Source organism: Chrysochloris asiatica, unplaced genomic scaffold, assembly GCF_000296735.1.
Source record: "Chrysochloris asiatica unplaced genomic scaffold, ChrAsi1.0 scaffold00001, whole genome shotgun sequence".
Taxonomy (NCBI): domain Eukaryota; kingdom Metazoa; phylum Chordata; class Mammalia; order Afrosoricida; family Chrysochloridae; genus Chrysochloris; species Chrysochloris asiatica.
In genome coordinates this window covers 51,488,363-51,501,655 of record NW_006408519.1, presented here as the reverse complement: position 1 = coordinate 51,501,655, position 13,293 = coordinate 51,488,363, and the positions used below count along the sequence as shown (strand labels likewise).

Here is a 13,293-nt window from a genome sequence, read left to right as displayed (position 1 = left end):
CACACACGTGCTCGCACGTGCACATACCCTCACACAACATTCCTACACACACACGTGCGCTCCCATGTGCACATGCCCTCACACAACACTCCTACACACACATGTGCGCTCCCATGTGCACATGCCCTCACACAACACTCCTACACACACATGTGCGCTCCCATGTGCACATGCCCTCACACACAACACTCCTACACACACACGTGCGCTCCCATGTGCACATACCCTCACACAACACTCCTACACACACACGTGCGCTCCCATGTGCACATGCCCTCACACAACACTGCTACACACACACGTGCGCTCCCATGTGCACATACCCTCACACAACACTCCTACACACGTGCGCTCCCATGTGCACATGCCCCTCACCCACAATACACTTGCACATTCACTCACACAAACTCATACACACAACACATCTGGGGCCCTGGCTTCACCTCACATAACAGGCCACCTGTGGTAAAGCCTCACATGGGACCCCTCCCACCAGTCACTGACCCTGAGCCTCAGCGGAAAGACGTTGTGCACTGGATACAAGGGTGGGCGCTGGGAGGACACAACCAAGCCCAAATGGCCCAGTCTGACCCATGGTAACCTGGACACATAGCCCAGCCTGACCCCAGGTGGCAACCCCCACGCATGGCCCAGCCTGACCTCAGCCACATAGAGACCGCAGTCATAGCTGCCCAGGGCCTGACATGACCAAATGTCCTGCCTGCCCCACATCCTGGGTGCCAAGGCCCTGGTGAGAGGGGAGCCTGGGGGGCCGGGCAGGGCTGCCTGGGAGGAGGGAGAGATAGAGGAAAACTCAGAGCAGACACGCAGACTGAGGAGCTAGAAGGCAGGGTGGGGAGGGCGCGGAGGCACTAACATGGCGTTACTGGTGATGTCTGCGCTGACGTCGGCTGCAGAGATAATTCCACACCGGGTACATTTGAGGGTGGGCCCAAAGGGGGGCTCGGGCAGCGGACTGCAAGTGAAGTCAAAAGACTGAAACAAAACCAAGGGGTGGGGGCAAAATGAAAGAGCCAAACGAACCCCACCCAGGGCCAGTCCCAAGGCCAAGTGGGGACCCTACTGATGACCGAGTGCCTGGGGTCACGTGTGCTGGGGTGTGCAAGGCAGGACCACCGTGGTTCTACACCGAAGGATGGGACGCTGTCCAAGGTAGATTCCACAGATAGTCCAGCTCCTGGGAACCAGGCTGTCTGACCCAGCCCCGGGTCTGCCAGCTGCTCCAGGAGTTAGGACTGGCCTGGCAGCTGGGTGCCTGCAGGTCCGTGTGAGTGTACACATGTGTGCTTGTTTGTGTGAGCACGCACTTATGCACGTGGATGAGTGTACATGCGGCATGAGCACGGACCTGTGTGTGCTGCGCCTCCTTGTCCACATGGGGGCAGTTGGGGTCCAGCCCACTGCACACACCAGGACAGCCAGGGACCAGGCTTGGATCCCTGAATCACCAGCTCTGAAACTCTCTACACCCTGTCAGCTGGGCTGTGAGACAAGGGAGCTAACAAAAAAGCAGCAGGTGGGGGCACGCCACAGCACCCACCCACAGTGGGGAGGCGCACACCCATGTGCTGTGGAGGTGAGAGACAGTGGTCCTGGGGCCCTGCTGGCTTGGCCCAGTGCTAGACCATTAAGTAGACAGTTTTTGAGGCCCACGTCCATGTCACAGAACAGAAGCCCAGGGTTGGGAGGAGAACTTGGACCCTGTCCTTCAGAGCCACGCCCCCAGGTCAGCTGGGCAGGAACCCACTGGGGACCCATGGGGAAGGCTTCCTGAGCTTCTATTTAGGGGTGAGAAGGAGCCAGAGACAGAGACAGAGACAGAGGCACAGAGGGGTTGGGTGGAGGTCCTGGGGGCACACCAGGGGAGACACACACAGAGCAATAGCAGGGGAAGAGGCCAGAGGGGTGGGCAGGACAGAGGGGCCAACCTGAAGCTTCCCTGCACTGCCGGAATGACTTCGGCTCTCCCTGGGGGTGACCTGAAGAGTCAGGCACCCCCACTCGTCCCTGCCCACTGACCCCTCGGCCAGGGCACTGCCCCCTCTGTGGGGGCCACTCAGCCTGTCACGTAGAGAGATGGTGTCCTTGCTCGGGGCCATGCAACACAAGGTCAGCATGGTCACTGTGCTGCAGGACCTCACAGTGGGCATGCCTGGACGTGACCACCTCCCATCCCATGGTCTTGGTCCGGGGCAGGGTCTCTGGGAGCAGGCATGCCGGTTCTGAGGACCTAACAAGGCCATGTGGGGAAACTGAGACCCAGAGAGGCAGGCACAGAGATGAGCCCCAGGTCGGTTCCCACTCAGGGGGCGCGGCCACTCGCCCTACCCTGCCCGCTCCTTCAGCTTCTTGTCGGTGATACCGTCTTTGGACACAAGCCTGTTGAACACGAGGATCCCGATGACCATGTTCACCTGCCAGGCACAGGGGGGGTCAGCTGTATGCCGTCCCACCTGCCCCAGGAGCTCCTGGGCCGAAGGTCATATGACTCAAGCCTGCATGATCCCATTTTAGGGAAGTTCCACTGGCTCAGGCATCTCCACCCTCCCAGTGCACCCTGGGAACGGAGTGTTGGGGAGCTACTGGGGAAGGGGTTCCCTCACAATGGCTCTGGTTGGCGGCAGGGACATTAACATGCGTGGCACGAGCCTTCAAGGCAGAGGCACCTTCGAGGAATAAAGGCACTGGGCTGGGGAGAGAGGGAAGGAGGGAGGCCGCCAGATACTGCCCACCAGCAGGGTTCTGTCCTGAGCCCCACTAAGCATGGGCGCTCCTCCACGAGAGTGTCCTGCTGGGAGAAGGTTCTGGAAGTTCAGAAATTCCAGAGCACAGAGTGGGGGTGAGGGTCGGGAAGAAGGAAGGGTCTAGGATCTCCACGACTCCCTGTCCTGTCCTCAGAGCTTTCTCTGGGCTCTTCAGACCCATCTACACGTGGGGCTGTCTGCTCCTGCCTCAAGCAGACAGGTGAGGAAGAACAGAGGGGGAACCACAGAGCAAGTCGGGGGGCGGTAACCCAGGGCTAACCTGCCAGCTCCCTGCTGCTTCACCCCTCCACCACCACCCTCACACAATCATGACTCCGCACACCCATACGGGGCTCCTACTGGGTGAGGCTGACACCCACGGCTGTGCTTCTAAGAACAGGAGGTGCGGACCCAAAGCGGGGCCCCAGCAGGGGGGCTCCGAGAGGTGAGGGCTCAGTGGGGACTGGGGGTCAAGTCCTACCAGTACTACGGCCGCTGCAGGTCCCACGAAGGCATATAACAGGCCCCCCTCCAGAGAGAGCCAGCAGCTGGGGAGGGACAGGCTGGTTAGTTTGGGAGCCCCCACTCCACAAACACTGGGGTACTGGGCTCCTCAAACCAAGTGGGGCCAGAGGGGCAGAGGGAGGATGAAGGGCCCTTTCCTACCCCTGGCCTGAGACCTCTAGTCTCACAATCCCCACCCACAAGGGCCCATGGGACCCTCAAGCCCAGGAAGGCTCATCTGCCTGTACACAGGCTACCTATTAACAAACTTGTCTTTCTCCTTCAGAACCCATTTCATCATGCCCCACCCAATAGGCTGGTTACCCCTTCTCCTGTTCTGGGGATGGTCGTGTGCCCCTCCTACACTCACCCCATGGGGGCTTCTTTAACTTGTCCTCACCTATGTCCCCTCCCACTTAGCCTTCATCAGCCACGTGCCTGCCCCTCGCCCCTGTCCTGACCTTCCCCAGCCCTTGAAATCTCACTCTTGAGGATAAACCACCATAGGTTCCTTGGCTCAACACTCAAGGCCCCAGGACTTGGAGCCGGTTGGCCCGAGGGCCTTAGTGATGTTATCTGCACCTACCGTCCACACCTACTGTCCACTGGGGATTGAGCCGGATCATGGTGGGGAAGCTCAGAGGCCCATCATGGCTTTGTGGACAAGCCAGAAGCTCGGATGGTTCCAATACCAGGAGCTACGGAGCCCCAGCTGCCCCAGCTGTGAGGTGGGGGTGAGGGAGGCTGTGTGGGGTGGGGCGGGGCGGGGCACTCACTAGTTCATCGTGCTGTACCCTCTGGCCTTGGTGAATCCCACAGAGATGGCCACAACCAACGCAGGGAGGCCTGCCGGAGGGTCAGAAAAAATGGTATCAGTCCCCCAGCACCCCCGAGGACAGGGAGGTCCCGAGTATGAGAGACGTGGATGAGGGAGGGAGGGCTTGGACAAGAAGAGGACCGGAGGGGTCACTGCAGATTGGGCAAGTGAGACCAGTAGACGCCAGCCAGATAGGAAAGTCAGGTGACAAGGGTTTGTTCTTTGGCAGAAGTGCCTCCCAGACACGACACGGGCATGCTCTCGACTGGGCTCTGACGTGGTGACCTCATGGATAATGTAACGTGAGGGTGAGGTGCTCATGCCTTGTTCAGAATCTGAGCCTAAGGCTGTGGCCACTGTGTATCCTGACTGCCCTCCAGCCAGTGGGCTCCTCTTTCAGCACTCCACTGACCAGTGGTCCACTGTGACCCATAAGGCTTCCTTTCACTGCCTGACTTTCAGGCGATTGCCAGGCATTTCTTCCTAGTCTCTCTATGTCTGGAAGCTCCTCAGAGGCCTGCCCACTGTGGTATCGTTTCCAGCATCACAGCAGCACATTCACTAAGGCAGATTCGCTGTTCCCCTGTCTTCCCCATGTGACAAGCGTCCTGTGATTTTTCTTGTGCCCAACCATGCAGAGGGGGAGGCCAGAGGGATGTGCCATGGCTGGGGGCAGGAGGTGGGGCAAGGACAGGGTGGGGAAGGGATTGCAAGTGGCTGGGACAAGCTGCCCCGCCAGCCCGCTGCTCACCCCAGCCCAGGCACAGGAAACGCTTGCGGACGAGGCGGTGCCGGAGGCGGCCGGTCACGGCCATGTAGGACTGCCAGGCTTCCGTGAGTACCCAGCAAAATGAGGACAGGAAGAAGAAGTGCAGAAAGGCAGCCACCAGTGTGCACGCCACCTGGACAGGCAGCGGGTGAGGGCTGGACACGTATTCCTGGCCCCACGCCCACCCCAGGAGCCCAGCCGGAAGTGACCAGGGCCCTGGCCATGACTGCCAGAGACAGACACCTTACCCCACCATCCTCAGACGCCAGGCTGAGGAGCCCACCCAACAGGGGAAATCCATCCAGGCAGTAAGCCTGGGCCAAGAGAGGGCAAGCCCAGCTCCAGGCCACACTCCCACCCTGCCCCCCACCCCACACACCCAGGGAAGGCCCTGTCCCCAGCTGTCATCCTCTGCCCTCCTTCAGCCCCATGTCATGGAGGCTGGGGGGACAGGGCAGCCGGAGTGGGGACACGATATGGGCACCTCAAGGAACACTGGCCTGGGGCCATGTCACATCCTGCCACATTCAAAGGCTGGTGGGGTGGGAGTGGGGAGGCAGGGATAGGTGGGCATGGGAGTCTGGGCAGCAGGGCACCAGAGCTCAGGAGAAAAATCCCTGCACAGCATAGGCAGTCTCAGGATGGTGGGCTCCTGTCCCCCTCCATGGGGGCCAAAGGAGCTGGTGCAGGCTGACTTTACAGGCCACTCATTCAGAGACTTGGGGACTCCAAGTCCCCTTGTCCCACTGAGCCAGGGTCTGCAACAGCCTGAGGGGGAAGGGTCAGCCTCCTCCTGACCAGAGTCCCCCATCAGTACCGAGTCCCTGTCAAGGATCCACCCCAGCCCACAGGGACATTGGGCACCCATGGAGGCCAATAAATCGACTACCTTGTTGCGGGTCTGGGTCTGCCCAATGAGGATGAGGGCATTGGAGGAGATGATGGACAGGCAGAAGTTGATGAGGATGACAGAGCGCTCCGAGCGGATGTACCTGTGTGAGGATGGTGGCTCGTGGTTAGCACTCCTTGGACTTCGTCTTCGAAGGAACCAAGAGCCTGCGGTCACAGCACCAAGACCTGTGCCCCAAACCCTCCATGACGTCACTCATGGTCATCATCACCACTACCATCATCACTCCATCACCACCTGCAATGCCTCATTCACCAGCACAGCACCGCCTCCAACACCTCTATCATCACCTGTATCACCACGTCCAACACCAACACCTCTATCATAATTCCAACACCCCTATCACCACCACCACCTCCAACATCTCTGTCATCACCTCCACCACCTCCAACATCTCTATCACCACCATCATCACCACCTCCAACACCTCTATCATATCTTCAACACCTGTATCATCACCACCACCAACACCTCTATCATCACCACCAACACCAACACCTCTATCACCACCTCCAACACCTCCAACACCTCTATCATATCTTCAACACCTCTATCATCACCACCACCAACACCAACATCATCACCACCACCAACACCAACACCTCTATCACCACCACCACCACCACTAACACCTCTATCATCACCTCCAACACCTCCATCACCACCTCTAACACCTCCATCACCACCTCCAACACCTCCATCACCACCTCCAACACCTCTATCATATCTTCAACACCTCTATCATCACCACCACCAACACCAACACCTCTATCATCATCACCATCACCACCAACACCTCTATCATCACCTCCAACACCTCTATCATAATTCCAACAACTCTATCACCACCACCATCACCAACACCTCTATCATCACCATCATCACCTCCAACACCTCTATCATCACCATTGTCACCTCCAACATCTCTCTCATCAGCACCACCTCCAACACCAACATCTCTATCATCCCCTCCAACACCTCTATCATATCTTCAACACCTCTATCATCACCACCACCACCAATACCTCTATCACCACCTTCAGCACTATCACATCCACCACCATCAGCAACATCACTGTCATCACGACCACCATCTTCATCACCACTACTGTCACCACCTCTATCACCTCTTGGCATCATCACAATCACCTTCACCACTGTCCCCACGAACATCTACACTCCCATCACCACCACCATCACCATCACAACCACCACCATCACCTCTCCTCTACCACATACCAAATCACGGCATACAGTCGGGGGCATACATTCGGGTACCAGGAGAGCACGGGGGGTGGGGGGAAGGGTTCACTGAGTACAGTTGTCCCCTCCTGTTGGGATGGGTCATCCTTAGAGAGGGCATCTTCATCGTGCATGCCCACTCCCTCTCACTACACCCTTTGGACACAGCTTGCTCCCGGGTTCCACTTTCTGCCCACTCTTGGCTTTCACCCAGCAGTGGTACCCCTGTCTGTTTTGGCAGTTGGGCACTGATCCTGGAATTTCGGAGCTTGAACCACTGCCTTCTGGTGCCTCTGCCATCAGGAAAGACAAGAGGGTGAATGTGTTCCTGGGCATGGGAAACCACACCTCCCCCAGCCAGGATCATCGACCTCTCGCCCAAGCGCTGGGAGCAGCAAGTCGTCAATTCTGATCATCCGGGCAGCCGGGCAGCAAGTGATGGTAGCAAGTCCATTCAGGTACACCAGGAGTCTGGGCTTGGTCCTGGCAGATCAGTGCCCTGACAGGGTGACCTTGAATTTGCCCTTGCTGTCCCAAGCTGTGTCCCAGGGGCCACTGAACTGGGCACAAGCGGTAGGGAGATGGGACACACCACAGTCACATGTGCACAATCTCACACGCAGGAACACATGCTGTCCCATGAGGCTGGGCACTCATTCTGACACACAAACACACACCCACTGGCTCAGACAGGGCTCTGCCCGCCTGCCTCCCCACCTCCCCACCCCGTCAGTCACCTTCCGGAGCCCAGTTAGAGGGACAGGGAGCTCCTTCGTGGGCAGCCTTGGGGTTAAGGGTGCATGGGCCGAGACCCAGGGCTCAGGAAGTGCTGTGTGTCACAGTGTCCCACTCCACTGCACCTCCTTGTGTGGCCGCCAGAGGGCACACTGTAGTGAGTTCAGCTTTTGGGGCAAAGACTATGAGCTGGCACCCACGGGGAACACTTGCTCATTGGGCAGGGGCCCGTGTTCACCCTGCCCCTGTATCTGTATGCCCCCACTCGTCAGCATCATGTGACTGCCAGGTGGTTGTGGGAGAGGTAGTCAGCACCGGGCAGGAGTAGGACAGGTGATAAGGAAGAAGGGACCCGTGTCCCGGCACCCACCTCCACACGGAGACATAGATGATGATGAGCATGAGAAGGGTGAGTGAAGATACTCCACAGCCCACGATGAGGGCCACCGACGGCACAGCCACCTTCTCCATGGTCTGCAGGTCCCACCGCGGACAGGGAGAGTGCAGGTCAGGGGCCAACCCACTCAGGCCACCCCCATCTGCTACCCCCAGTCTCCCAACACGGTGCACCCAACCTCGTGCCCAGTAGTTCTGCACTTCCTCCCACCCCTCAGAGCCTCTCGCACCTGCACCCCCAGTCGGCTTCGGCACCCCTTCCCCGGGCCAGGCCCTTATGCAAAGTTGCCCTCCCTGTCCCACTTTGGGGCCTTTGCACTGTCCCTCCAAACCCTCTTCCCTCACCCCACCTCCATTTGGAGCACCGATGAGTGCTTGCTGATGGGACTCTCACCCACAGACAGAATCATGCCCCATGTCACCGGCCCACACTGTGTCGCTGCACATGCAGGCAGGATCATGGGGAGACTGCCCTGAGCCTCGTCTCCAGCCAGCGGCTCTGGGGAAGTCTGGAGAGGCTTTTTAGGGGCTGGCCCCGCCTGACACTCCATGGACCAGTCCTGCAGATGCTAGCTGACTCCTCAGGTGGGGCAGCTCACCCCCTCAATGCCTCCATCCCCATCCCTGCTCTGAGCTTGGCCCTCAGGGTCAGCTCTCCCTGACACCGCTGCTTGTATCCCTTCAACAGCATCATGTACCTGCACTGGGCTCCCATCCACATGCATCTGTTCCTGCCCCTCCTCCTCCAGGAAGCCCTCCCTGACTCCCAGGCCTCTCTGCGTGTTACTGCTGGAGTGACCACCTGGTCCTGCAGCTGCAATGCTGCTCAGTGTCCTGTGATGCTGCCAGGTCTGGTATTGACCAGAGAGTCCAGTTCAAATACCGAGTCCCCATCTGAGGACTGGCTTGACCCTAACTTCATGAGGTGACCTCAGACATGGTTACTAACCCTGGGCCCCAGATCCCATGGGTGAAGTGGAGTCATCAGGGCTGCTATATTACCCCCCAGGGGAGGGGTACCTGGGGACAGTCACACTTTCCCAGTTCTGCACCCTCATGACATCTCCTCCCTCACTGGCCACCAGCACCCTGGGCTCCGGTCTCACCAAGGGTCTGACCACCTCTGTTCCCAGATCAGAGTGGTCGCTGAGTACCCACTGACAAGGGTCCATGCCACGTGAGGGCCTCACTCGGCCCACCCACCATCTTCTACCTGTCTGTCCCCTCCGGCTCTCCTCTTCCTTCCCCCTCTGAGCTCTTCCATCCCCACCCCAGGTCAAGATGAGACATGAGGTCATAGGCTTTTACTCGAACCGCCCTCCTGACCTATGGCTGGTCCCTATGACAAGGACCCCATGTCCTCCCAGGAGGCCCTAGACTAGCCGAAGCTGTTGGGGCTTTGTAGACAGGGTGGCCTTGCCTGCAAACGCTGCCCCAGCTGTCCACACCATGCTTTGTTAGCCCTGCCAATGCATGTCAAGTGGGGCCATCCCACCGTGTCCTCGAAGGGTATGAGGCTCTGAGGAGGGGAGGGAACTGGAGTCCCAGAACCTATCAATTCACAGTTTTACCAACAGAGAAACTGACCCAGGACTGACGGAGGAGATGAGGAGGACCCCAGCAACCATCTCCAGGACACTGACCCCAGTCCACAGCCAGTCAAGTACCCGGGTCACAGACGGCTGGGCAAGTGGCTCACACCTGCTCCGGGCGGTTCCTGCCCTGACCTCGTGCCATCTGCCTCCGTCTGTACTCATTAGGTCTGGCAGTCTAGCCACGGCCTGCCTGCCTGCTCCCTCCTCCTCCACCTGGCTCATCCGTTACTCCTGGCAGTCCGAGCTGGCAGAAAGGCAAGGTGTCAGGGATGCCAGGCTGGACTGGAGACCTCCGGGGTAAGGGTGAGTACAGACAGCACCAGGCCAGCCTGAGCCACCCTGGGCCTTTGCACAAGCTGGCTCTCCTTGCTCGATGCTCTTCCCTGACCTTCACAAGGGGTGGAGGTGACTCTTCTTTCAGGTTAGATGCCCGACCACCCAATCTGAACCAGCTCCTCATCTCTCTGCCCCAGCCTCTCCTGATCCACTCTAGAGCACTCCACCCAGCCCCCATGCCAACCCTTGCTTGTTGCCTAGTTACTGTCGGTCTGCTTTCACTGCATGAGTCTCCAGTCTTCTCCCGGGCCCTCGACACACCCTAAGCCCCCCCACCCCAAAAGCCTAACTCTTTCCTTAAGTGCCAACTACAACCCCATCACTACTTCAACACTATCTAGACTCCCAAATGTGCAAGACTGAGCCCTGAGCCAGGTCACACACTGAGCCCTAATCCCAACAACACTCTGAGCCCTGGACCTGGTTACAACCTGTGCCCAGATCCTGGCCACACAGAGCCTAGATCTTAGTCACGAGCTGAGTCCTGACTCTGGTCATAGGTTGAGCCCTGATCCTGGTCACACACTGAGCCTTGATCCCAGTAACTATCTGAGCCCTGGCCCTGGTCACACCCTGAGTCCAGATCCTGGTCACATGCTGAGCCTTGATCCTTTTCACACACTGAGCCCTGGCCTAGATCACACAATGAGCCTTGATCCCCAAAATACTCTGTAAGTCCTGACCCTAGTAATATTTGAAGCCCTGACCTTATTTACACCCTGAGCCCAGATCCTAATCACATGCTGAACCCTGATCCTGGTCACACACTGAGTCTTAACCTTGGTTACACACTGAACCCTTATCCCAATAACTTTCTGAGCCCAGGCCCTGGTTACACCTGAGCCCAGATCCTGGTCCCAGGCTGAGCCCAGATCCATCACTCACGGAGTCCTGACCTTGGTCAAACTGGGAATAGTTTCAGCACTGCACAGAAACAGTAACAACTGTTCTTACAGGAGGGTAAACACACCACTGTGAAACATACCACCAGTTTCGCCTCCACCATGTCCCCAAGACTGGTGTGACCTAGAGGTCATACAAGCTTCCCGAGATCTTGGCAACAGCCCAGCGGATCAGCACCCCACCTGTCTGGGTCTCTCTCCCTCGCTCTACACCCCTCACCCTAGATAGCATCCTCTCCTGGGCCCTTGTCTGAATTCTAGGTCCTTGAGGTTCACTCCATACCTGCAGGGCACCCTGCAGTTATTCTAATCCACACCCGCACTGTGGCCCCAATGCACTCATCTGGCCCCCACGGGGCAGAAACACACAGTGTTCCTTGTGCCCAGCCCTGCTGGCCTCTGCCCTCCTCCATGCCTGCTGGCCACTCTGGCCTTCACACCTGGGACCTCTGCAGAACCCCATCTCGCTTGCCCACTGCTAGCCCTCACTCCAGTCTCCACCATGGCCCCCCACTGCCCTTGGGATGAACACCAAGCTCTGGCCCTAAGCCAAGCCTAGCGGGCAGCCCCTGGACCTTACCTTTTCCTGATCCCCTCTCTTACCCCGCAGGCCCTCCAGCTTCTTTCCTCCACTCTTCTGGGAAAACTTCTCCCAGTGAGCTCCAGCCCCTCAGAGCCCCACTCCAAATCTCCCAGAGAACTTGTCTGCAAGTTATCCCCAGGAGGGGAGAGGGCTAAGGGTGCGTGCCCTAGATGTGCTCTAAGAGCAAGGTTCTTCTGCCAGAGGCCACACAATCGCTGCTGCCAGCCAGCCTTCTTCCGGACCCTGCGCTGAGCCCACCCCACCCCCACTCCCTTGGGGGAGGGGCAGACAAGACCAGTTACCATGATTACCACCTCCCTTGCAGACAGGGAAGCCCACAGCCTCAGCTCAGTCTTCTCCTGCCTTTGAGGGTGCGGCAGGTGTGGCAAGCCCCGACTTCCCCAGCCAAGCAAACCCTTCACAGATACAACATCTATGCCCTGCTACTTCCCAACGTCAGCTGCACCTGGCTAAGGCCTGCTCTTCTTATTGGGAGAACCCTAGTTAGGCCTCTGGGGGCTCAGCCAGGTGGGACAAGCCCAGGACTGTACTCCAGTGAGGTTCCTCTGAGTGTCTGCAGAGGCCTGGAGCAGTGTCCCACCGGCCCCAGGGGGCAGAGCAGAGTTCCCCAGCCTCTGCAAAACCAGGGCCAAGCACCCCCAAAACACACTAGTGTGTTTGCAGGTCCAGTGGCTACAGCTCCTCAGTCTGTCGTCCCTACCTGCTGCCTGTGTAGACCCCACTTCAGCTCTGAGCCGAGGGCCGAGGGACTCGGTGAGAGAAGAGCTCTGGCTCTTCCCTCCTTCGTGGGTCCATGGGAGCCTCCCCAGCCCCAGGTTTTCCTGGAGCCATGGACAAGGGAGCCTACAGCCCCAGTGGGTCAAGTCCGACATCTAGAGCCCCAGGCAGTTTGCTGGCCCACGGTGCCATTGCCATAGAAACCGACAGCCCCCACAAGAATCACGGGAACAGAAACGAGGCCCCTGAGACGATGGGGCCTTTCTGGGGAGGGTGGACCTAAGCCAGGCCCAGCAGCCTGGGCCTCAAGGGGCCCCTACCTGGGGACACGGGCCCTCCCCAGTCCAGCTCCGGGGAAAGCTGTCACCTTCTCAACTCCTTCCCCCCAGTGGACCCGGCAGAGACTAAGCCACGGCCAGCTGAGGGGTCACAGAGCAAGTGACAGGACGGTGGCCCAACATGCTGTCGTCCAGGTCCCAGAGCCCAGCCTCACTGCCCCCGCGGACCAAGTCTCTCCAATGGTCACAGGCGCGAGGGGAGTGAGGCTGGCTGGTGGCGGGGAGCCAGGACACAACCGGCAGTCACTCCGCGGGGTCCCAAGCCCGTCCCCTAACTCCACATCGTTCAACCGGCTCCCACCCACCCTCTCCGGAGGTCTGGGATTCCGGTCCCTGCGGCCGGTCCTGGGAAGCTGCCAAGCTCACCGACCCCTCCGATTCAAGAAGGGTCCACTCGGCGGCCCAGACCCCTCCTCGTACCGGTGACCGCAGGCGATCGTTCCTGCCGCCCCCGCCGCCCGCCCGACCTTGCGCCCTCCCGCCGGCGGGCCCCTGTCGCGACCGCCCGCGCGGTGTCTCACCGCGTCGGCGCTGAGCTGGGCTAAGATGGCGAAGGTGGAGAGCCGGTCACAGAGGCAGCGCGTCCGGAGGGCGTCGAGGGGCACCGTGCGGCAGCCGCGCCACGACCAGGGCCCGAGCTGCGGGGGGGCGGAGGGGGAGGGG

General features: G+C 59.2%; 1 protein-coding gene across 1 annotated transcript in view; it reads right to left on the bottom strand.

Annotated features, from left to right (window-relative positions):
• Positions 1–13,293, bottom strand: part of BAI1 (brain-specific angiogenesis inhibitor 1) — a 64,267-nt gene that overhangs the window by 14,693 nt on the left and 36,281 nt on the right. The window contains exons 17-23 of the mRNA XM_006830851.1: positions 13,152–13,293; positions 8,113–8,216; positions 5,745–5,847; positions 4,838–4,988; positions 4,046–4,115; positions 3,247–3,313; positions 2,350–2,435 (exon numbers count right to left, since the gene is read on the bottom strand). Of these exons, the coding sequence (XP_006830914.1) occupies positions 2,350–2,435; positions 3,247–3,313; positions 4,046–4,115; positions 4,838–4,988; positions 5,745–5,847; positions 8,113–8,216; positions 13,152–13,293 (723 nt within the window). The remainder of the gene's footprint in view (positions 1–2,349; positions 2,436–3,246; positions 3,314–4,045; positions 4,116–4,837; positions 4,989–5,744; positions 5,848–8,112; positions 8,217–13,151) is intronic.